A 25,192-nucleotide genomic window follows, 5' to 3' on the forward strand; every position below is an offset into this window, starting at 1 on the left:
GGATTTTATGCAGGAGAATAACATGATCAGACTTGAAATTTAAGAGTTTCTTTGGCAGCAGAGAGGACGACAGACTTGAAAGGGGAAGGACCAGGGACAAAGGTCAGCTAAGAGACCACAACAATGGACTCAGCAAGGAATGATGAAGACACTGGTAGGATGGACAATCATGCCCCAGAATTATATACGTTTACTGATGGGAATCATGTAAGAAATTTCTGGCTTGGACAGCAGGTAGAATGAGCTAGAAAAAAGGCTGTGGAGGCAAGAGGAGCTCCATAAGGACAGTTGGCACCTGTAAGAGGCCTTCCAGGTGCCAATTTCTAATAGGCACTCGGCTACATGGGATCTAGAGTTCTGGGGAGAGATCCAGGCAGGATGGTCATTTTGCAGATCTCACCACAAAAACGGCAGCTGAAGCCACAGTATGGGGGAGATCACACGAGTGAAAAAAAGGCAAAGGCATTGCTCTGAGGAGCACCAGCATTTGGGCAGTGGCAGAGGAACTACCAAGAAGGAAGTCAGAGAGATGGGAGCAGAGTTTTTTGTTTTAACTCAACAGTGTGAGTGCAGCAGGTGGTCAGGTAGATGAGGGCTGAAGAGAAGCCAGTGGATGTGGCAGTTAGGACGCCAGTGAACAGAGGAGTGATTATTAAAATTAGTACTAGCACGTTTTGCACATGGGATAATTAATACTAATGTGTTTCACACAAGGGGAAGAAACCAGACTGAAGTGAGAGGGAAATGAAGTAACGAAAGTGACTGGAGAGTGTTTTTCAGGAAGCAATACTTACTCATAGCTCCACGCCTCTGTCACAGCACGGGACCATACCTACCAGCCTCCCAAATCCTGCGCTGCTCACCTTCCCCTCTGCCAAATCACTGCTACTTACTAACACCTCTGGGAAGCTTCCTCAACCTTCCCAACAACTCAGGGTTGGCTTAATAGTACTGTTACAGCAACACTAACATACTAATAACTTTATAGTTGATGCTGCAATTCTGTTAAGCCAACTTTGTGGCTGGGAATTCTCTCCTCAAACTGATCTGTGGTTCAGAACCACAGTGGGCTTCCCTATTGCATCCCCAGTGTACCTGGGATTGAGCTCTGTATTTTATGAATGCTTAAGTATTATGTGGGCAAGATGTTTTTCTCTGAAAATACGCCTAAAGAGCAGCGTGGAGGCTTGTTTTTAAGTCAGTGTTGGTTTTGACAGATCATTCCAGGGAAATGGTTGCTAACTAGGAAAGGAAAATACCATTCACTGAATCCTTTTGCATTCAATTCAAAACACCGTTTGGGTTACACACAGAGGCCCAGGAGACAGTAACAGGAGAAGGTGATCCAGGAAATATGCTTTCCAAGGAAATGATTCAGAGAACAGTAGTAGCAATCAGTGGCAGAGGATTCCTACACTATACAGATGAGCGTTAAAATTAGCAATCTGCTATTTCACAGCCTGACCATTAATCCCAAAGGATTCCCCTCACTTTTGAAATTCTTAAATAGGTACTGAAGAAAATTCTGATGTACTCCTGAATCAAGGAGTCTGAATGACATCAGCATTCAGTTTCATTTTAGTATGCAGTACAGTTCAAGTTCTATTATTTTCTAACTTCTCCTAAGAGACAGGACACAGAATTAGCTGTGAATAGGACCAACACTGAGCCAGTGGTTCCCGACATGTTTCTTGAAACTCATGAGCCTTGAACGACGATACATTGTTAGGCTGCATTTAACTAACCTCTGCCTGCAGTTCCCACCCTGGTTGGTCTTTGCCCCTTCCTCTTTGCCTGAGGGTCCTTTTCCTGACCCAGAGAAGGAGGTAAGAAGTGGGACCCATAAGACTCCTTAAATCTAAATCCAGAGACAGAGCCCTGCTCTGGTGGACACAGGGAGCTGAGAAGTCCATCCTGGGAGCTTGTGAAATTCCTGGTCAACCCCAGGCTGAAAAAAAATGGGGCTGAGCTACAAACAGTTGTATAAAGGGTCCACCAGTTTACAGAACTTTCGTCGGCAGGTCTCCCCTTGGCCTAACTGCACTTACTGCAAGAGTGCCTACTGCCCAGTAACACTGAGCCAGGTGAAAAGAGCATAGACGTGAGGCCAACAGAAGACAGTCTCTTTACATGAACTCCAGTTCAGAAGACTTGTTCTCAGGGAACAAAAAAGCAGGTCCCATCTTCCCTGAGATGGTAAAGCATTTTGCCTAAAGGTGGTCTTCAGCGTTTAACGGTTTGCAGACAAAAGGGTCAGAGGAAGCCTTCAGCACTCTGGCTCTTTGAATTATGAGCCACAGACTTACACTATTGCTTTCACACCGTTTATTCAGACATTTAAAAGTTAAAATGTGGGCATTCCCCCCCAAAAACAAATTATCCCCTGCCACTCCCCAACACACAGACTACCTACCACCCTCCCATTACCTCTCATTGTCCATGCTTACCACATACTCTTGCAAAACACATACGGGTCAAGACCCCAACTATTTGGTAATCCAAAGAAGCTACAAAGTTACACAAAAGAATCTCACTTCCTTTTCACTAGCAAACCATGAATGAAAGAATAAGGGGAAACACATTACCTTCATCCAGAGTTAATATTTCCCTAATATTCTTTTTTCTTCCTCTAAGACATTAAAACCCAAAGCAGTTTCACTTACTACTGTAACTCTGATAGTCCATTTTTCTTTTTCTTTTCTGAATGGCTAAGCTAGGACGTACTTTCCTTTCATAGCTGATGTTAACAACCTCAAGACTGGCAGAAAGCAGTCTCCCAGCTGTGGCTTGGCTATGACACTCTGCAACAGGCAAAGTTACCACATAGGTGCAAATGATGCTTTAAGAGTTATCAAAATTTTTAAAAGTAATAATGCATTAATATGGAGCCTCCACATTCTTCTGATGCAGCAAAAGTCCTCTAAAGGCGGTGGCAGCTGTGAAAGAAAAGGCACTTTGTGCTAAAATTCAGAGGGTCTCTCTAGAGAACACCACAGCAGAGAGGCCTGGTCAGCCCAGGCCTGCACGTGACCCTTCAGGGTGAAGAGGACCATCCCCCAGGAAGGCATCTGCAAAGGAAAAATTTGTAATCATGATTCCAAGGCAAAATGGTTACTTAAAGTTGGGAGAGGAGAAATACTAAGAGGATACAAATACAGTTGCACCAAAGATTGAGGCGTGAACTTCGCACGGATTTGCAGGCTGGCTCTGCGCTTTGTATTGGGCTCGTTCCTTCACCACTTGCAGGGAGGTCTGGACACGGAGCAGGAGCAGCACCTTAGCCAAGAGGGTTCGAGGCCTCCTGCTTCTGCCTGGGCTCTCCTTGCTGTGTTCCCAGGAATAAACCGAGGTCCTTTTGGCAGCACTTGTGGGTATTGCTAGTCCACGGCAACATCCAAAGGGATTTTCTAATAACAGCCGTGAAGAGAAAGTGAGGGTTTTCCATGTGATCCAGGACTCCTTGGCAATCAATGCCCAGTGGCTTTTTGGGCCTTCTAAGAGCAACAAAGGATCAAGCTGGTATCTTCCCATCAACACTCAGAAAAGCAGCGTGAGTATTTCAGATGGGTAGAAGGAAATCAAAATGGACTAAGGGTCTTTATCCTAGTACCATAAATAAAGTGCACCATGAATGGAGGCTATAAAAAGCTACTTGCCCGAGGCTGAGGTTTGGGGAGAAACCACCACGTCACCCACTCAGAATGGTGGATCATTTCCTTCAGCCAGAATGCTGGCTACTGAAGCTTTCTTTATTGCTTTGTTTCCTTAGTACTATGGAACTTTTAGCTGTAAAGAAAAAAAATACTTGGTGGGCTTGGTAGCAAGCATATGTCACAAAATCACAGGAATTGGCTGATACTCAGTAAGTATATGTTACAATCTCAATGCTGGATGATGGCTGTTTTTCCCCCTTCATTCTGATGAACTTAGGAAAACTCAAGTTTTTTTAAAACATCAAATTGGCTCATGATGCTTCTAAAGAAGCAGGACAGCCGTTAATGGCTGATGTAGTAAAAATGGTTGTCTTTGTTCTACAGGTCATCAGATGCGTCATGGAAGAGAATCCACTTACTATCACATTTCAGGAGTTTACCATGACACGTTGGTAGGTTCCATAAACTTCTTCGAAGCTCTTTCAAAACAGTTATGTGAGAAGAAAACCATGATGTTGTACAAAGAACTGCTCAATTTAGGATCCCATTTCAAGGAAACTACTTTGCTGCTTTCATGTAGGAAGGTATTGCCCCCCGCGCAGTCAGACCCTCAAAGCGCTTGTATGTGTAATTGATGAAGACCCAGTCTTTGTTCTTGTAGTCAGTGTCAGGGTGATTACTTGTTGCCACTGGGAAAGAAACAGATGTGAGAGTTGATTCACTGCCTTACCTTGATGGACTACTCAGTACTGACACTCAGTACATGACATTCTGAAGAACATATCACAGCTTCTATCTGGGAAAAGTTATTTTTCACTCTGCGAAATTTCTACATTTGCCTGCCTATGTTCTCTGAACCTCATGTTTTTCACAATATTTTAAAAGTTTTATTTTCTCATTTCTGTCATTTCAGATTACCTAACCTTTAATTTAATAAATAACAAGAGAACAAATCTTTGTGGTTCACCCATCCAGCTGAGCAGGCTAAATATGGGTGTTTGTATTCACTACTTTCCATTCAACAAGGTCTCACTGCTGCCCTGCATTAACACTGGAAAAATACTTACAAAGAGCCTGCAGTTCCTCTCCATGTTCTCTACCCTGACTTGTAAACATCACCCCAAAATTTGGGGGAAATAATGCACTTATAAGGCAGCCTGAGGCAGTGGTAGAATTACCTGTTGGCTTAAGAATATCAGATTCTGGAAACTCATCGAAGTTTGAGGTATCATCAATGCTTTTGATTTCAATAGATATTGCAGCAGGCCTCTCTCTGCCAAGGACAGACATGCCAAAAATTACTACGGTTAGTAAACATATGGATCACAAGTAATCAAGTCTTTCTCCAAAAAAGACCCCTGGTCTGACAAGGGAAGACTGTCCACTGGCAGGCAGCATTAATTTCCTTTGAAAAGCTTATGACCACTGACCAACCACACCAGCTGACTACAACCAAACAAAACTATGATGAAAAAAATGTAACAATTATTCATAGCTAGGAAGAAAGACAAGAAAAATAAGGAGAGATTAAAATCCAAAGTTAGCACACTCTCCCTGACAGCCTGCCCTGTCTGCTGAAAAGGGAAACTGAACCTCTAAATGCCCCCTCGTGCAGGGCTCTGCCCCTCTTCTACCAGAAGTGCCAACGAAGTAGAGTGGCTAAAAGGCAAAGGTAGAAATCACAAGCATGCGAATTAGAACACTACTATGAAATGGATGACAACTTCATCTTCTGCTCAACCAATGAATGCTGAGGAGGGAGGTCTGTGCAGCGCTGGCAGCTCTCTGCGAGCCCTGTCCGCAAGTTTCACGTTTCCCCTCCACTCCCCCTCTGCGCCCTTCCCCACTCTATGCTTCTTCCACTCCTCTCTTCCTTCTCTGTCTCCCAGTGATAGCCTCCACCCTAGGGGCAGGGACAGTCCTGCTGGTGGCTCCTAACACTAGAGAAGTTGGTGTGTTCTTGGTAAAAGCAAGTGCAACACAATGCTTAGGTGGTCCTTTCACCGTGGAATCCAAAGTTCACTTCACTTTGGAAATGACTGCTGGCTTCAACGTGTCCCATGGCACATGGGTGACAGGAAACCCCAACTCCCAATCCTCGCCATGAATGAAAATCAGGAAAAGACTCTGAATTTCTAAGAAGCTCTCTTCCCATACTTGGCTTGCCAGTAGTGGTGCTTCTAAATTAGTATTAAGCAAACTACAGACTTTCTGAAATTATCCTGAAACTTTGTATACGGATATACCTGATATGTTCCCAGTCAACACCTTCAAAAAAAGAGTTACTTTTGATTTCCTCAACTCCAGGGGCTCCAATTCTATGTTCCCATTCACAGCAGAATCTGGAAAAGACAGAGGCCTTTCAGCATACCTCAAGTAGTCTCTTCAGAAAAAGAAAAGGAGAAATGGGAGGAAGGAGGGACCAACCCAGGAAATGATGAAAATTTTTAAAAATAGATTCACTCATGTTGAAAAGCCTGGCTGGGGGACAGGGGAAATGTTCTCTGATACCTCAAAATTAGATCCTTGGCTTTCTCAGAAATAGGAACTTCTGGAGGAAAAGTCAAAGTTTCTTTCCAGTTCATCACCTTCTTATATGTCTCTTGAGGGGTCTCAGAACAGAAAGGTGGGTAGCCTGTAATAAAAAGGGAACTTCGGAGCTCTCACATCCCAGAACTTTGAATCTGAGATTATTCCCCTTAATCTGATTCTAATATATCTTTAATGATCCTATATGTCCTTCCCTACATGACATGGACAGGATTTCCACTCACCCCAGGAAACATCTAAACCAATTGTTCATTTTCCCCCAAACTCCTAAACCCAAAGTGAAGTTGTGCTTCTGGTACCACTAGGGAGCCAGCTACTAGCTGGAGCTGGAGAAAGGAAGGAAGACAGAAGCAGAGTTGCAGAGGCGGGGCTCACTGTGCCCAAAGAGGAAAATGAAAGGATGAAACAACATCATTAAGAAATGACTCCATTCTAGGAATATCCTTATTTGGGAAAAGTGACCACCATGCCTCTCTTTGAGAACTACAGGTGAGAAGGATAGTCACCGTAATACTCCACCTGCCCTCTACACAGACCACATCCGCCTCCACAGGCATGCGTCCAGTGTTCCCAAAGACAACACAGCCAGACGATGCCACACCAGTCATTCACACAGATTCACTCAGGGCCACCACGGACAGATGGGCTCTCCTAGTGCTCAGGCATATGGCCAGCCCCACAGATGTGTCCCCTAAATACACAGACATACCAATCAACAGGGAGAGAGGTACGAGGGGTCCATGCTCTGAAGGCTTTGAGAGAGAAGGGGGGACAGCAACTAAGAAGTAGAGTGCTTGAGACACAGCCCAGTGAAGGCTCTCTGTATACAATGGGTGTTTAATAAATGCCAGTGAATGAAAGAGTTGCTAGATGGAGAGGATGGAAAAGTCGAAGAAAACCATGATAAATGATCAACAAAGCCATGAGAGGGTGCCAGGGAGCCATAATATAGTGGGATACATTTGATGGCCCAGCGTTTTCTACCTAGGAAACTTCACTTTAAAAGACGAGGGGGGAAAAGTGCTCTTAGATGACCCCCACCTGAAACAGTCTATTATCAACATAGGACTCTTTCCTGACTGCACAGAAAAAGTCCTCTGAAAGCACGCAACTTACCAATAAGCATTTCATACATGATCACCCCCAGCGACCACCAATCACAGAGCTTGTTGTACCCGGTCTGCATGAACACCTCAGGAGCAATGTAGTCAGGAGTGCCTACTGTGGAGAAGGCCTGAAACATGTACACACATCAGGAAGCCCAGCAGGAAGATGGGTGCCCAGAGTTCTGTTCTAGAGACCAAAGGCTACAAGTATCACCTAGAGCTACCCACAAACTAAATAAGCAGGATGGCCCAGCAGCTTAATGGCAAGTCTGGCTTGCCAGAGAACTTCCAAAATGAAAATAAAGCTTTGTCAGTGAGGTGAGAGACCATTCACTAGGTCAAAGGTATCTGTCGTAGCAACTAGTACCATAACTGAGCACCCAGTAAGTGCCAGGCCCTGTACTCCTTTTATGCTTATGAGCCTATGACAAAACTCAGCAAAGAGGACCTTATTCGCCCAATTTTGCAGATAAAACTCTGACACCCAAAACGGCTTTGCCCAAGGCCTCAGAACTAGTTAACTGGCAGAGAGCCTGGTTTGGAAATTAAATATCTTGCTCAAAACCATCCCTCTTTCCACCTCTTTAATTTGGAAAATCATAAAGGGAAACTTTATTATCAAAAGCTAAAGTTATAACCTATTGGTCAAAGGTTTATAAGTATCTGCTTATCAAACTGAAACATTTATATAACTAGTTCTTAGAAGAGTATTTTCTAAATTCAAGTAATCTACTCTCATATACCAGGACTACAATACTAGGGGAATTACAGTCAAAAAGCCTTCCTGTGCTCAGCATTTGAGGGCTTACCACATGGAAGGCTCTAATCTAAGTGCTTTCCATATTATATAACTTCTAAAGTTAAAAGCTACAGCTGTGTGGACTTTTAAAAATACTTATTATGAAATACTGCAAATATACAGAAAAAAAAGCAGACAATACAACATCCATGTATACATTACCCATGTTAAAGAGAGGTTAATAATCTGTGATATTTGTCTCAGATCATTCCTTTTTAAAAGAAACAAAACTACAGAAATGATTAAAGCCAGAATCCTCCTCTCCCCACTGAAGTCATAACTATCCTGAAATCATAACTACCCCTGTGCTATGCTTGTATTGATATTTGTATAAATGACATATAATTTCTTGTATATTTCAACTTTTAATAAAGGGTTGCATACCGTACTGCATTATTCTATAGTGCTAAAACTTGTTTTTACTCCATATTATGATTTTGAGATTTATTCATATAGCTCTAGTTCACCAATTTCACTGCTGTACACTATTCCATTATACAAATGTCACAATGTTTTTTATACATTCTTCTCTAAATAAACACTTACATTGCTTCCAATGTTTCACTAATAACAAGTAACACCTGAATAAACATTCTTGTAACACGTCCTGGGCACTGGGTAGTATTGCTGGGTCTTGCATCATGAGCATCTTCAACTTAATCAGACATCATCCAGTTGTCCTCCAAGGTGGTTACATCTATTTAACATGCCCAGTGGGATGAGCTCCTAGTGCTCCACTTTCACCAACACTTGTCTTTGTCAGACTCTTAAATTTTTACCAATCTGATGAACATGAAATAGGATCTTGCTGTTTTAATTTGCATTTCCCTTATTTCTAGTAAGGTTGAGTGCATATTCATATGTTAATTAGCCATTCAGTTCTTTTTTCTGTGAATTACTACTGTTCGGATCCTTTGATCATTAGTTGTTTTTTTCAGTTGCATCATCTTTTTTCTTACTGATTCCTTGGAATTCTTTCTTTTTTAGCTTTTCTTTTTGGCCTCACGGCTTGTGGGATCTTAGTTCCCCGACCAGAGATCGAACCCTGGCCCTGGCAGTGAAAATGTGGAGTCCTAACCACTGGACCACCAGGGAATTCCCTCGTAGTAATTCTTTATGAATCCAAGGCATTAATCCTGATTCATCAGAACATTAATCCTTTATAGTTTTATATATTGCAAATATCTTCTCCCAGACTGAGGCTTATCATTTTTTTTTGAGGCTTATCATTTTTATTATGATTTTTTAAATTTGTTACATACCAAAAAATTACCAAATTATGAAGCATAATAAAATGAATACCCATGAGTCCAAATGAAGAACCAAAATATGTATCACTGATATTATTCAAGCTAACAGTGTACCCACCAGCCCATCCTCCTGCCTCTCCTCCTAACCCCCATGCTCAATTTTATGTTTATCATTCCTCTGCCTTTATCTTTTTTATTTTTATTTTTTGGCCACACCACGCGGCATGCAGGATCTTAGTTCCCCGACCAGGGAATTGAACCCATGCCCCCTGCAGTGGAAGTATGGAATCCTAACCACTGGACAGACAGGGAATTCCACTCCTCTGCTTTTAAAAAGTAATTTTGGGGCTTCCCTGGTGCCGCAGTGGTTGAGAGTCCACCTGCCGACACAGAGGATACGGGTTCGTGCCCCGATCCGGGAAGATCCCACATGCCGCAGAGCGGCTGGGCCTGTGAGCCATGGCCGCTGAGCCTGCGCGTCCGGAGCCTGTGCTCTGCAACGGGAGAGGCCACAACAGTGAGAGGCCCGCGTACCGCACACAGCCGCCGACACATGGAATCCTAACGGGCGGGGCACCAGGGAAGCCCCAAAATTACTTTTTAAAAGCAGAGGAGTGGAATTCCCTGTCTGTCCAGTGGTTAGGATTCCATACTTCCACTGCAGGGGGCATGGGTTCAACTCCCTGGTCGGGGAACAAAGAACCTGGAGGCCCCGTGGCCTGGCCAAAAAAAAAAAAAAAAAAAGTAGCAGGCAGGGTGAACAATTATATACGTTAGGCTTAACCTAGAGCAATAAATTTATATTAAGTATTAACTAATATTAACCTTCAACTTGGTACTAGCTGAATGGGATCACTTACGACAGGTCAAAAGCACAGGGCTAACTGACCTTTTTGTGTGTGTGTGTGTGTGTGTGTGGTTCGCGGGCCTCTCACTGTTGTGGCCTCTCCCATTGCGGAGCACAGGCTCCAGACGCGCAGGCTCCGCGGCATGTGGGATCTTCCCGGACTGGGGCACGAACCCGTGTCCCCTGCATCAGCAGGCAGACTCTCAACCACTGCGCCACCAGGGAAGCCCTAACTGACCTTTTGAAGACTGAAAGTTAGCTTTATTTTCTTCAAGTTATCAGAGGAGGTCATATGAGGATGACCACTTCTACTATAGATAGAGTAAAAAGGCAAGAACCTTAACCACAGCATGAGAACCTAAGTTTATTCAGATTAAAAAACATTAACTATTAAATAACACTTAACTCCAAATATGGAACTTGGGACATTTCCTTCCTTATAGACCTATAAGGGGTTCCTAGTAAGTCTGACATGACCCTTTGGCATATGTCAAAGGGCATAAAGCTTCTCAGAGTACAAGAATAATTTAAGGTATTTAAGCTTAATTACCCCCAAAATTACAGTCGCCAAAGGTTAAATCTTAGTTTGCTTTAAAAAAAAATTTTTTTAATCACAGAAGATTCCTTACCTTTTGTTACCCTCCAAAACATAATTATCAGTCTCCCAATAATGCAGGAGCTACTGTTTAAGAAATAGTCTCTTAGAGGGTCTCAACTTTCACTGCACAGTAGAATCACCCAGAGCCCTTTTAAAAATCAGATAAGATACCGAGACTGTATACCCCAAACCAACTGCACCAGAATCTCTTGGGGTGGGACCCAGCATCAGTAAGTTCTGAAGTTCCCTAGGTGATTCTGGTATGTAGCCAAGGCTAAGATCTACTGCTCTATGAGAGACATAATAGAAGCGCCTGACCAAATCTGCTCCTGACATTCCCTAATCCTTAACAAACTATGAAAAGAAGGCTATGATGTGACTAGCTATACCAAACTTAAGTATCCCCAAGTTAATGTTAGAAAAGATATCACAGATTAATTTCATTTTCTACATTTCCAAAACCCAGGTTTAACATAAAAATCATAATATTCAAAGCATGGTCTTGAGACCCACTGATGGGCCTTAAATGAATCCAAAAAATGCAAGCCTTTCTTTTGATTCTTTCTTAATCCTAAGGCTTCCACTTTCACATATGACTAACAGGTACTTAGTAGCAACCTACTAAATGAGTTATTAAAGATACTATAGAGAACTCTAATTCACTATTTTACTAAGAAGTCTGGCCAAAACACTGTATTTGGCAAACCTGCCAAGTTACAACTGTATACACCAACAAGCAGAAGTGCCACTATTTCTAGCGAATACACACGCATGATCATCATTCCAAGTTAGTCATAGTTTTCCATCCCTGCTATTCTTGCTTTCTAATGACCAACTGCTATAGTTTAGCTTTACTATTTTCAATTTGCTATTGGGTTTCTAGGAAAGCCTAAGTATGTAGTGATACACATTTCTATTATATCTGGTCAATAATTCTCCAATAACTAGACACTGGGATATGTGCATTGCATTTTATGAACCAATGAGTCAGAATAAAAGTTTGCCTAGACAGCAGTATTTCACTGGTGAATTTGTACTATTTAAATAAATTCCAACATGCTATTGATATCAAGGTAAATGCAATAATGTTACTTATTTTTAAGCTTGTGGGGCATAATTTTATGTGTATATACTCAAATACTAGTAAAGTAAGCATTTCCCTTAAATTTCTCTCCAGTTTTTATCACCAAGTTCCTTTTTCCACCATAAAGTAGGAAAGGGTGGGGCAGGTGAACTGATTTGACTCAGTGAATCAAACTTTTTAAAGTTTGAGAACCACAGCCTTAAAGCTCTGGGTAGGTATTTGTACTTAGTTTCATTTTGCGAGAACTCCATCTTAAATATAACCCCTTTACCACCATAAACATAGGGAAAAGGTAAAACAGGAAGGAAAGGGGTTGTCACCAATGTAAAAGGTCAGAATGAGGTCATCCACTGAAAATGTCACAACCAGAACAACCTCATATTATCTGCCCTCCTTCAAAAGATTACTTTTGGCGCTACCAACATAATGACAGTGCTCTATTAAGGTAATTTAAAACAAGGAATAGGTAAGCTGCAAACATTTATCAAATGCAAATTTATGTGCATACTTTTAAACTGATTCATACTTGGTTTGTAGCATTTAAGAAGCCACAAATATTACTTACTAGCTGACGTCTGTTTCTTTTCCAGGTTTCTGCTTTCCTTTTGGAATTCATGTTCTGAAAAGCTAAAAGCAGAGAAAACAAGTTCTAATCAAAGTTCAGGAATAAAGTTTACTACTTTTTTAGGCTCTGGTTCAAGCCACATGAGACCCTCAAGTCTTGCTTTTCTGCCCATACATCAATAACTCTGGATGACACATTTCCCAGCAAATTCATAAGCCCAAATCAGAGGCTCTAAAGCATTAACTCAAAGAATCACACAATAAGAGTTGTAAGCCACACTTCTATGTGGATCAGGTGGCCAGAGAGGACACGGACAGACCTTAAACAAAATTACAGGGAATTTAATCAGAATCACAGGGAATTCAGTCTCATCAGAAGCAAAGGTCCCAAAGTGGACCTAAAACATTCACAACTTCTCAAAATTACTATCAAATTTCCAACAGTAGTAACTTACATAATCAGAGACTTCTGAATATATAATACACTATGGACATAAGCTTCTCAAGGATGAACTGTAATTTTACTACAGAGTTTCAATGGTTTGATAGAGTGAAAGTAACTCATAAACTTCTTTCTGCCATGACAGAAAGAAGCACCAAGGATAAATATAATCTGGAGTTGTTCCCAGGACTCTTTACTCTACTACTTTTGCTTGCCTGCTCCTTATTCATCCCTTGTAACCTCAAGAGCTCCAAAGAATGCTCTTTTGGACATCTGCCTTTAACACATTTGGTAGCCTTCATCTTGCCTCACCATATAGTACAAATCACAGGCAAACCTGGGAAGGTATTTTTACTCTCTAAAGACTCAAACTGTGAGAATCTCCTAATCCATCCCACATATTTTGGTTACCAGGGGAACAGCTCCCAGTTAAGGGATAAAAAGGCTAACATCACTGTTGAACACTTACTGAAATCACTGGGGAGGCTGTGGTTCAGATTCCTATAAAATTCTGTCCTATGTGCTTTTTTCAGTCCTGTGCAAAGGCCAAAGTCAGAAAGTTTCACGTGGCCCTATGGGGAGGAAACAAGGTAATGAATGGATGAACATTCATGGATGTGGAACAGAGAATTATCTTCTCCAGCTCTGTGCAGTATCCATTGCAGCTCCACAGCCAAAGGATGCTGCTTTTTCTTTTACTACAGGGAGAAATATATAATAGCAAACAAATTCTTTAAAGATCACCCCAAATCCTATTATACAAATAAAAGTATTTTCATTTTTGCACATTACCTTTGTTTTTGTCCAAATATAAACTTTAAAACTAGTTGAAGCCTCCATGGCATCTAACTTTTTTTTCATTTTTTTAAAATATTGAAATATAGTTGGCATACAATATTATATTAGTGTCAGGTGTATCCACAGCATCTAATTTTACTTCTTAAACTAACTCAATCAAATATTCTTCTGTTTCTTCAAAATCATCTTTAATGTCTACATAATATTCAAATGACTTAGTACATCACTGTCTACCTATCCCCCGATACTGGATGTTTAATCCACTCTCAAAGCACCCCTGTGCCAGAGAGGGCCTGTGTTCCCAACCCTAATCACGCATGGTACAGAAGATGGTCTTAATAAATGGCTGTTAAGTGATGAGTAAATAAACAAATCTTTGTTCATATAGCTTTTTCCCCACATGAGTTATTTCATAAGAATAAATGCCAAGGAGTAAACTATTCCAAAGACAAAGGGAATAAACTTTATTGCACAGTTACTGACAAATACTGCCACACTGTATTCCAATCATAAGTCTCTGACTTTATCATTCTCTTCAAAGAAAACTCACACCTCCTGTGAGCCAGGCACCATGCCTTTAAGTGTGCTGTCTCATTCTTAAGCCACACTTCAGACTCAAGAGTCATTAAATGACTTTGGGGTGAAATGGCAGAACCAAAGCCAGAAATCAATGCTCTCTCTCTCCAGACCAGGATTACTTAACCTCTCCAACCCCCTGATCTCATCTGGAAAATGGGAATAATGATATCTTCCTGGCAAGAATGATGGGAATTAATGCATGTAAGTAAGCCTCCTAACCTGGTACCTGGCACATGCCTAGCCCTAAGGAAGAGGAAGGTGTTCTTGGGGTGGTGAGATTTTCCTTGCAGGACATTTGGTCCACGCCAAAAGGTCCTTGATACTTGGCTCTGTCCAAAACCATTTGGCATGGACACTTTGGATTGGACCAAATTGCAAGGAACTTTTTGCATGGACCAAGCGTCTTATGAACATTTTAGACAGGACCAAGTGTCCACTAACCAAAATTTTAAGTAGATAAGGAGGTAAAACCAAAAACAGGGGAGGGACTCCTGATGCTCAGGGATCTATACTGCTTGCTCAAGGTCACACAATTAAAAGTGATGTGGCCAAGGTCTGAGCTCCAATGACTCATCTGTGGTCTTTCCATGATACCACCCTCCTTCAGTCCGTAGGGTCAGGTTTTTGGAGGTTTTTTTTATCCCATTAGGGGTGTGTGTGTGTGTGTGTCTATCTGTCTGTCTTTGGTAAACCACCAAAGACAAAAGACAGCTTTGGGCCTGCTAACCTAGTATCTTCCTTTAAGACTTGCAAATAACCTGTTCTGCAAGCCAAGGAAGTGTTTTATAGTTCTCATAATTACATGATTTACCTGGACACCTCCAAGAAAAAGTGTCTTAAAAAGCAGTGCCGGGGCTTCCCTGGTGGCGCAGAGGTTATGAATCTGCCTGCCAATGCCGGGGACATGGGTTCGAGCCCTGGTCCGGGAAGATCCCACATGCTGCGGAGCAACTAAGCCCGTGCGCCACAGCTACTGAGCCTGTGCTCTAGAGCCTGCAAGCCACAACTACTGAGCCCATGCACCACATCTACTGAAGCCCATGCTCCACAATAAGAGAAGCCACCACAATGAGAAACCCACGCACCGCAACAAAGAGTAGCCCCTGCTCACCACAACTAGAGAAAGCCTGCGCACAGCAACGAAGACCCAACGCAGTCAAAAATAAATAAATAAATTTATTTTTAAAAAAAAGCAGTGCCTGGAGCAAGTGCTATTCAAACCTAAATTTTCAGGGAACTCTGTAGCTCTTCTGAGTATACAGGAGGAACTCAAAATGTCTACATTTTCTCTTCTATAATCTATATGGCTAAACACATATATGAGCTCTCCTCTACAAGTCTGGGCTGGCATATGGTAGAGAGCATGTCTGCACCAAACAGGGTTCCCAAATCCACCTCAGCTAGACTGAGTCCCCAAGCTCTTGGCCTTCAGTATGTTTGCTGACCTTGAACACAGACTACGGCCTACAACTAAGTGAGAACTAAGGCACCTGGGGTACAGGACCAAGGCATCTGAACCCAAGACCACACAAAGTAGGGTTACTGCTTTGTTAAAAATATATCTGGGACTTCCCTGATGGCGCAGTGGTTAAGAATCCGCCTACCAATGCAGGGGAAACGGGTTTGATCCGTTCGGTCCGGGAAGATCCCACATGCGGTGAAGCAACTAAGTCTGACAGCCACAACTACTGAGCCCACACGCTGCAACTACTGAAGCCTGCGCGCCTAGAGCCCGTGCTCCACAACAAGAGAAGCCACCGCAATGAGAAGCCCACGCACCGCAACGAAGAGTAGCCCCCACTCACTGCAACTAGAGAAAGCTCACGTGCAGCAATGAAGACTCCAGGGAGCCAAAAATAAATTAATTAAAAAAAAATAAAACCCTTCTATCAGGCACAGTTTAAAAAATATATATATATATATATGTATCTGAACTTAAGAACAGAAAAATAATTTCATATACATTAACATTTTAAAAGCAGAATACCAAGCTATTTACTTTTACGATGCTAACTAACTGTACATAAACTGACACAAACAGAAAAGGTACTGAAGCTATTTTACTAGAACAGTGGTGATCTTCGAACGATAACATTATAGGTATTTTTCTTCTTTATAGCTCTCTGTATTGTTCAAACTTTCCACTACGTATAGACATTATTCTTAAAATAAAGAAAAAAACTATTAACTAGAAGAAATTATCTGACAAACCTCCTACCCTCTTTAAACAGAAAGATTAAGGTTTTCAAAGAAAGTAGACCAAAACTTCAGATTTTTCAAAGACTGTTATCAAAAAACAGTAAGAGAGGGCTTCCCTGGCGGCGCAGTGGTTGAGAGTCCGCCTGCCGATGCAGGGGACACGGGTTTGTGCCCCGGTCCGGGAAGATCCCACATGCCGCGGAGCGGCTGGGCCCATGAGCCATGGCCGCTGAGCCTGCGCGTCCGGAGCCTGTGCTCCGCAACGGGCGAGGCCACAACAGTGAGAGGCCCGCGTAACGCAAAAAAAAAGAAAAAAAAGACAGTAAGAAAGAAAAATACCCTAGGAGTTAAATTTACTTTCTTACTTTAAAGAAAAATTCAGTCTAGACAACAATTCTATGTACCAGAACACAACAACCTAGAATTTTAGAGCTGGAAGAGACTTTGGAGCTTCTCTGGATCAATATATTCACTTTATAGATAAGTGAGATCCAGACAGTGGAAGAACTTGCCAAGGAGCATCCAACAATTTAGCAGCATAGGGATTCTCTTCTGATTTGCTGTGAGTTTAAGAATCAGGCAACTAACCTCATTTGCATGTCTAAAGATGACTAAAAAGACGCCATCACAGAGACTGAGTAGGACTCTGCCTTAAGCAGAGGGCACAGGATTTGGAACCTGAACTTTGTAGCAGATTATTGTTGCTGTCGCTGGTTCTTGGCTGGGATCCTCAACAGATGAGGTTGCCCAACAAAAGGGTTCTCAATAGGTGATGCATTAGTATAGTTAATTATATGCTAAGAGAAGATGACTATCTTTGGCTTTATTACAAAATAACTTAAATCAATTTTATTCTTCATCATTTTCCAAAATGTTCTTTATCTTTACGAGGAACTGTTCAGTCAAATTATGGAATTCATAAGCCTTTCAGAGAAAGTAAGTAAAAGCAAACTTACCTGTAAGAAAAAGAAAAAAATGTACCGGGTAGCTCACAGCTCCCCTACTGTGATTACTGCAAGCCACGCAGGTGTTAAAGCAGAGGCTGCTAAGACAGGTAAAGACACGCTGATCAGGCTGCTACTCCCCACAGTACCTTGCTGTCCAGGAGAAGGTTGTCTGGTTTGATGTCTCTGTGGATGAATCCGAGTTGGTGGATGGAGTCTATGGCTAATACTGTCTCTGCTGCATAAAACTGAGTCTCCTCTTCTGTCAGTGTGTCTTTCTTCATCAGCAGGGTCATCATGTCCCCTGGAAACAAGATACAAAGTACACACACACACACAAAACAACACACGAATAAATGCCAGTTTTCAATGTGTCTCCCCTATCTGCCAATGTAAGGCGGTGCTAAACAGGCCTCTGCTCTGTCCCAGAGATTACCCACTACGGGCGGAAATGCCCAATATGAGCAGAAATGGTAAGCAGTTTCTAACACTTACAAGGTAAAATTCACAGCCAGGGATTGCACAACACTTTCACCTAAGCTAACTGATGCTGACCCCTGAGCTGTGATTTCCCTTTTACTTTGGAGAAAGAAAGGAAATTCCTCTCACACTAAAATAAATAAATAAGTAGACAGATAAATACATTTGCTTAAGATAATTTTTTGGACTGGGGAAAAAGCTACTTTACTTTATACTTTGCACAAATATCTGCAAACTTCTCTCTACCTAGAACCAAATGGCATTTCCACATAGGCTGCACTGCCATTATCAGAGAGAGGCTGAAATGCCAAACAACAAAAACATAAAAATTCTGGGAGGCTGAGAACAAGCTCTCCAATGTTTATTCACAAAACACTAGAACATAAATTAAAAGGTGGGATTTAGGTAGCAAAGTGTTACTCAACAAAAGCTAAATATGAACTGAAAATGCTACAGACTAGGATGTGTAATAGCTGCCTCCCAAAAGTACATGGTGAACACGTCCCTAGATCAGTTGGGTTTTTTTCTCCAGTGTTTTATTGTAGGTACTTAAATATATACCAAAATGCTTTATGCAACTTTTACAACACAACATCAGTATTTTAGCAGTTAAAAGGTAACCTTAGTTTTCTGCAAAGTCGAAATTTAATTATTTCTGCTTAATACCATCAACATAAAATGGTGAAAAAAAGATTCTGATCCTAACTCAACAGTCAGACAAAAGGAAAGCAAAGGAAATATGAATAAGCAGTTTAAAGCTAAAAGAAACAGGAAATATTCAGTTTAGATCGCATAGGAAGACATTTATATTAGAAAACAGGGAAAAGAGATAGAAACCTCTGATTTTAATAGAGCGCCGTGCTGCTTTTTAAATTTAATTTATAACTTTGAGGGAAGTTTTGTATTCTTGGAGAAAAGTGGATATTTTACCCTTGGGCAAAAATTAAGCCATTTATTAAAATGCTCCTTTTTGCCCCAAAACTTGAAAAACATGATTGCCTTATTACTCCTGGCAGCCAGGCATTCAATCTGGAGGCACATCAGAGACTCAGGCTAGCTCTAAGTTATCTGTGAGGCCTTAGCGCTGTGGCCCGACCTGTGTGGGCCTTGCCCAGATGATCAGAGCGCTCAGGCCAGGCAGTCTATGGCTCTGCAGGCCAGCTCCACCAGGTGCAAAGGGCAGGGTCCAGGAGACAAGAGAGTCTATGGAAGATGGTGCAGGTAAGGTTTGAGGAGACACATGTCAAGGGGCTGGCTGGTTGCTGAACTGGTTCTTACTCCCGTTTAACGACTGGCATCTAAATGTTAAAAAGTTTCTCCTCATTCTATCAGATAGATTCTTTTCTAGCCTTCATCAGTTGTTAATAAAAAGTTATTGATGACCCTAAATCTAAACTAAAGGTTGTCACAAGATCAAATATTACACCACAATTATATTAGTTTTGCTATAGAAGCAAAAAAGAAAAAGTTTTCTTTCTTTCCTACCAGTGTGCTCACAGTTTGTCTGCTCACTGGGAAACAGACTGTGTTCCCCAGAACAGATGCATGCTCTGTTCTGGGTGTACTTTGGAGCTGTCTCAGACGATGCACATGCCGAGTTACATAAAACTTGAAATCTCAGAAATGAGAAACTGATTGTGGCTACCAATATAGGTAATGAGAAATTCACTTCTTATAAGTTATAGAAAAAAAGTTGAAGCAAAGAATGTAATAGCTTCAATTCTGTCACTGGGGTAACTAATTATACATGATTCCACTGACAGGAGGGCAGGCAAAGCCCCTAGTTTATTCCTATATATTTAGAAAGAAAAAGAAAAGAGAGAAATATCCATCTGAAATTATGAGAATGAAGGAGAAGGTTACTTTTACGGCCCTAAAGCTGTAGAAAGGCACCCCAGCACAGACAGGTTACTGACCTCCTTACAGACCTAAAAAGATACAGAAAGCAACTTTGTGAGCATGATTAAAAGTAGAAAGGAGGGTTAATTGATGTGATAGAGAAACCACAAAACAAAAAGGAAAAATGACCTTTCATCGTCAAGTAATTACCTCCAGGCAGGAACTCCATGATTAGGTAGAGGTTTAGCTTATCCTGAAAACTATAGAACATTTTCACAACCCACAAACTGTCTGCCTCCACTAGAATGTCACGCTCCGCACGAATGTGGCCAACCTGGAGGTACACGCATTTGATTAATGACAAGCCTTGCTCTGCTTTATTAGACTGTATATTTGTTTAAACAATTTAAATACTGTTTTGAGTATTAAACTGTGAAGATACAAAAGATCTAATTTATGCTTAGGCAAACCTACTAACTCAAAATTGACAACATTTGACTTGAAGGTATTCAGTGATGAAAACTTGAGTGATGAAAGGCTTAAAAAATGGCAAAATCAATGGCTTGAATGCAAAGGGAAACTTTAACAGTGCTATAAATGGAACCTTTGATTAGTTAAAATTACCATCCTTTTGCATATCTTTTTGTCCTAATAATCCTTTTTGATAGAAACAAGTCCCCAAGATGAGACTCTCTAAACACATCCTCCCTCAGGTCTTCAATGACATCTGCAAAGACAATGCCCTGGTTGACAATTCCAGAATACTCTGATGCCACAGCATTCAGTTCACTGCTGTGCACACAGGATGTGCTCGATCAGTTCTTACTGAACTTAAATAAAAGAACACCTAAGAAAAGTTGTAGATTCAAATTTATGACCTTGCCGTTTTCTATTTTTACTGAAATATCTAGCGAGGAAGACCAAGTTGCCAAACGTTCGGGAGAATTAATTTATTATTATCAAGTTTACCTTATCTACTTTAAGCATATAATAGTAATCAAAACACTGCTGCATATTATCAAGTCCCACCCCCTCTCCTCTTATATAAAGTGTCACAACATGCAAAACTGGGTTGAATCAGGTCTAAATTTATTAAGACCCAGTCCAATCCTTGAATAGAGGTTTTGACCTTAACATATGTTCCAGGGCTGGACCTTCTAGAATATGTTCAGAGGTAAAGATATACCAAGTTCACAAGCCGGCACTTCTATTGGCAAACTCAGCCCATGGTTTTTGTTTTGAGACAATGTGCTGTATGCTTGTTTGTTTTACTGGGATGTCTTTACCAAAGACACAGATCCCAGCCCTCTCTCCTGTCTTACACCTAACCTGCCTCATTCTTCCATGCTAACTCCCACAGGCCTAAAAGTATTTGAGTTTTCAGTTTCTACCAAAATTGTTCTTTAGGAAATTTTTAAATAAATTCAATGTCTTAAAACAGGGGTCCCCAGTACCCATCTGCAGCCTGTTAGGAACCGGGCCGCACAGCAGTAGGCGAGCAGGCGAAGCTTCATCTGCTGCTCCCCATCACTCCCCATCGCTTGCATTACCACCTGAAACATCCCACCTCCCCCCGCCAGTCCGTGGAAAGATTGTCTGCCATGAAACCGGTCCCTGGTGCCAAAAAGGGTGGGGACCGCTGTCTTAGAAAATTTACATTTTTACATCTCTACTTATGGTATGAGGGTGGGAAAAATGGAAGAGGATAAGGGTGATAAGGAACAGTGCTATAAAATCATGAAGAAGCCAAGTAATGCTCTGAGGAAATGCTCATGCCAAAAATGCATTGCTAAAATGCAGACCTGGCTATGACCCAGTCAATTACTACACGAAGACCATACACGGCAGCATTCACCCACCTCTGCTTCCCTTGTCTCCTGTTAAGGCCTCTACCTACTGTAGGGATGTACGGAAAAGAACAGACACTACCACTGCCACTTGTCACTCGCCTTAGAGGGCAGGATGGTGACTGCAACATTCTCAGTTTGTCACAGGGAAAGCTACAGGTACTGTGACCACACCTTGCCCTTCTCTTCTGGGGCTGAGACAGCAGCTAAGAACCTCAAGATCTAGGGGTGGAGTCAGGTGATTTTAGGGTAGGGGTGGGAAGAGCCAGAGGTGCAACTCACACCAGAGGTTCCCTTTCCCCTGTTCCATAAATATTGAATGGGGTGGGGGAATCACATGCTAGCTGCTACCCTGGGCACTAGGGAAGCAGAGATGAAAGTCAGTCTTTGGTTCCATCCTAACACTATACTGGCATCACAACTGGAGGTTTTCCTTTTGCACTGGAAGAGAAACATGAAGAGACTAGCTACATGCTGGTCTCTTATCCTTTAAAATTTATTTTCCAGGTAGCAGAAATTTCCATGTTGTGGGACAGAATAACAACCTGAACTCTCAGTGGGTAGCTGTAATTCCTGCTCAGTTTTGTAAGAGCAAGCAAAAACTTTTCCTCTGGATAAGCCACCTATACCTACAAAAAGTTAGGCTCTGAATCTATACTTTGTCAGCCCCACCCAGAAGTGATGGATTTGCCCCACAAAGCTGCTGCATGCTTCCTCAAGACGGCTGACCCAGGTAAAGTCTGTGGCCAGAAACTTTAATTGGACCACACTGAGATCAAACTTAAAGAGCTGAGTCCATCAGCAAGGTGAGCTACTAATTTAAGTTAATGCATCATTTAAAATCTTAATTTTAAACATTAAAATTTTTAACAGAACAGACATGTCCTTTATTTTCATGTAGAAAACTTAGAAACTGATTTTGAGGAAGGTACAGTACTTGAGCAAATGTTTTTACACAATATGTTTGGATCATCCTGTTACCACTTCTGTTACCTCTGGCACATGCTATGAAGGATTAATAAGTCAAACTCATGATGTGTACTTCTCTTTACAATTTTATTCTGAACGGTAATCATTTGATAAAGGAAGATTTTGAGTCTTGCTTAAAACTATAGGAAATATATCTTGTAAAAATAGAATTTACTTGTGAAATACAAAATATACTGACTAATCAATACAGCCTTACATTTTCCTTTTCAAGATTAACTGAAACTCTTTCAGTGCCTACACCCATATCACACACTAATTTCTAGATATAAATTAATAGGGCTAGTGTGCATTTTGAATAAGGTTGGTGTTAGCATAAACTATACTGTCTGAAGATATACTGCCAGGGTATTTGATACTCTCGACCAAAATTCCTGGGAGTCTAAAGCTTCTGGGTAATATCGGAAAATTAAAGAGAAAATTAAAATCCCAAATTTTGAGCTGGCGCTTAAATGAAGGGCAGAGAAGCCTTGGTGATTACACCTCCTCTCGAGCAGCAGGAAGGACTGGGTGTGGGGCTGGTCTCCATCCCGGCTCTTAGGCTCTGTATCCAGAGGTCTCATTTCCATGGGGTCTCTCTGCCCTCCTGTAGCAATTGGTATTCTACAGGATATTTGCAGGTGTCACCCATTACAATCTGTTCTTAAGCAACCTGCTAAATTAAATTAGATTTATAGAAAGTCTGCATTTTCATTTTTAATGTATTGTCCAATATTTAAAAATCTTAGTTTATTCTACATGAAGTACTTAATGCATCTTATAAATCTATTTGCAAAGTAGGTTTGAGGTTTTAGAAAGTATCCTTAATCATTAAAGGAGAATCTGCATTGCTCTGCCTTTTGCATTATATTTTTTCAAATGCATTCCAAAAGAAGACTGGTCTTAGGTAGTGATGAGCCACTGAGAAGACCCAACTTTGGTTTGCATGTACAGAATGAAGCAATGTAAGACACATTTTAGATCGCAAATTCTAAATTCTAATTGCTAAGCCTCAGTTCCAAGGTGTATATACAACTTCTATCTCTCAGCATTTAGTAAGGAACATGCTACCACAGTAAGAAACACCTCAAAAAAAGCCTCCTGATGACAAGGACAGCTCGTGATCAACTGGGAGACACAAATATCAGATATTTCTCTAGTAGGTTTTCAACTTTAAAAAGTCTGCACATGATGTAGAGGCATTATTTGTACTTTTAAAATACATGTAACTCCTTCTTTTGGGGAGAAAGAAAAGTAATATTACATGTATATTCATACATGACAGGGCTAAAGAAAACTAAAATAGGAATATACACTTCAATTAAGCAAAAAGAACAGTTCTAGGAGACAGAAATTCACAAGCTGACTAAAATCGCTGCTTCAATTGTGCTCTTACCTGTTCTTTTTCAAGCATATCTGCTTTACGGAGTATTTTCATTGCATACACATGCCCTGTATCTTTCTTCTGAACAAGCCGCACCTAAAAGTTATAAAGAAATGCCAAAAGTTCACAATGCCAAGCTAATGCTTTCATGTGTTATAGGAAGTAATGTTTAAACTGGAAAAGTACTGTAATTTTTATGTAAGCAACTAGCAATAACAAAGCAGAAGAAAATGCTTTTCAATGTTCCAAAATGGATATATTACACACAGTGAAGTCAGTGCTGGAAACATACTCAAATATCTCCACATCTGAACAGCTCTGGCTCCCTAGCTGAACAAATCAATCTAATTTTAAACCCTCACTGTGGGAATTCCCTGGCAATCCAGTGGTTAAGACTCGGGGCTTTCACTTGCAAAGGGCCCGGGTTCAAACCCTGGTCGGGGAACTAAGATCCCGAAAGCCACGTGGCATGGCCATAAAGAAAAAAACAAACCCTCACTCTGGAACTTAAGGACTCATTAAACCCATGGTACATGTCAAGCAGTCAGCTCAGAAAACCTAAGGAAATGATTACAACAATGTTTAAAACAATAGCAAAAGCTCAGGTATAGAAAAAAAAAATGCCTGGAAGCATTATTAATAGGATAATAGCATAATTAGGGAAATAATAGCATTAATAGCATAATCAGGGAAGTAGGGTTTTCTGCAGTTCTTTCTCTTTTCTATTTTCAATTTTTTTTTAAGAGAGAACAGATAATTCATGATGAAAAGAAAATAAATGGTCTGCAAACCCAAACAAAACTTCTTGGAAATTTCCTGCACATCCTCCCCCTCTTCCCCCAAGATATGTATGTTTTCTTCTCCCTGCACCATTCTTTATGTTCTCCTCGAGTCCCACGTCCCCTCCTCACTGAACAGAAAGCTCTTTTAGAGGTGGTCCTGTACCTTTCCCTCTCTCAAGGGGCCAACACGGATTCTGAACCATGAGGGATCAATTTATCTTTCACCTGTGCCTTTGAATATGTACTCACATTTCCCCTAGGTACTGGTTTTTAATACTATGCTTCTCCTTTTATACAATGATAATGAAACTAACACATCAGTAGGTCATCCACTTTGGGCATTTTCCATGAATGGAGATGATCTTGCATGGGCTCATTCAAACCCTCCCCAACAGACTGCTCTTGTGACCAAGCAGGATGCACATGCAAGACCAGCTGGGGCGAAGTTGCAAATGCTTTCACTCTATACCACCACTTACAT

General features: G+C 41.2%; 1 protein-coding gene across 4 annotated transcripts in view; it reads right to left on the reverse strand.

The window, feature by feature from the left end:
* Window positions 1-2,308: 2,308 nt before the first annotated feature.
* Window positions 2,309-25,192, reverse strand: part of STK38 (serine/threonine kinase 38) — a 42,635-nt gene continuing 19,751 nt past the window's right edge. For 2 of the 4 annotated variants that reach the window (XM_027127059.1, XM_027127057.1), the window contains exons 5-14: window positions 23,942-24,025; window positions 19,943-20,066; window positions 17,563-17,717; window positions 13,363-13,465; window positions 12,453-12,514; window positions 7,320-7,437; window positions 6,165-6,288; window positions 5,900-5,995; window positions 4,832-4,926; window positions 2,309-4,342 (exon numbers count right to left, since the gene is read on the reverse strand). In XM_027127059.1, coding sequence (XP_026982860.1) covers window positions 4,212-4,342; window positions 4,832-4,926; window positions 5,900-5,995; window positions 6,165-6,288; window positions 7,320-7,437; window positions 12,453-12,514; window positions 13,363-13,465; window positions 17,563-17,717; window positions 19,943-20,066; window positions 23,942-24,025 — 1,092 coding nt within the window. In that variant the 3' untranslated portion in view covers window positions 2,309-4,211. The remainder of the gene's footprint in view (window positions 4,343-4,831; window positions 4,927-5,899; window positions 5,996-6,164; window positions 6,289-7,319; window positions 7,438-12,452; window positions 12,515-13,362; window positions 13,466-17,562; window positions 17,718-19,942; window positions 20,067-23,941; window positions 24,026-25,192) is intronic. The other 2 variants (XM_027127060.1, XM_027127061.1) reach the window with 2 other exon arrangements.

Source organism: Aethalodelphis obliquidens, unplaced genomic scaffold, assembly GCF_003676395.1.
Source record: "Aethalodelphis obliquidens isolate GAN/ISIS:26980383/991018 unplaced genomic scaffold, ASM367639v1 scaffold31, whole genome shotgun sequence".
Taxonomy (NCBI): Eukaryota; Metazoa; Chordata; class Mammalia; order Artiodactyla; family Delphinidae; genus Aethalodelphis; species Aethalodelphis obliquidens.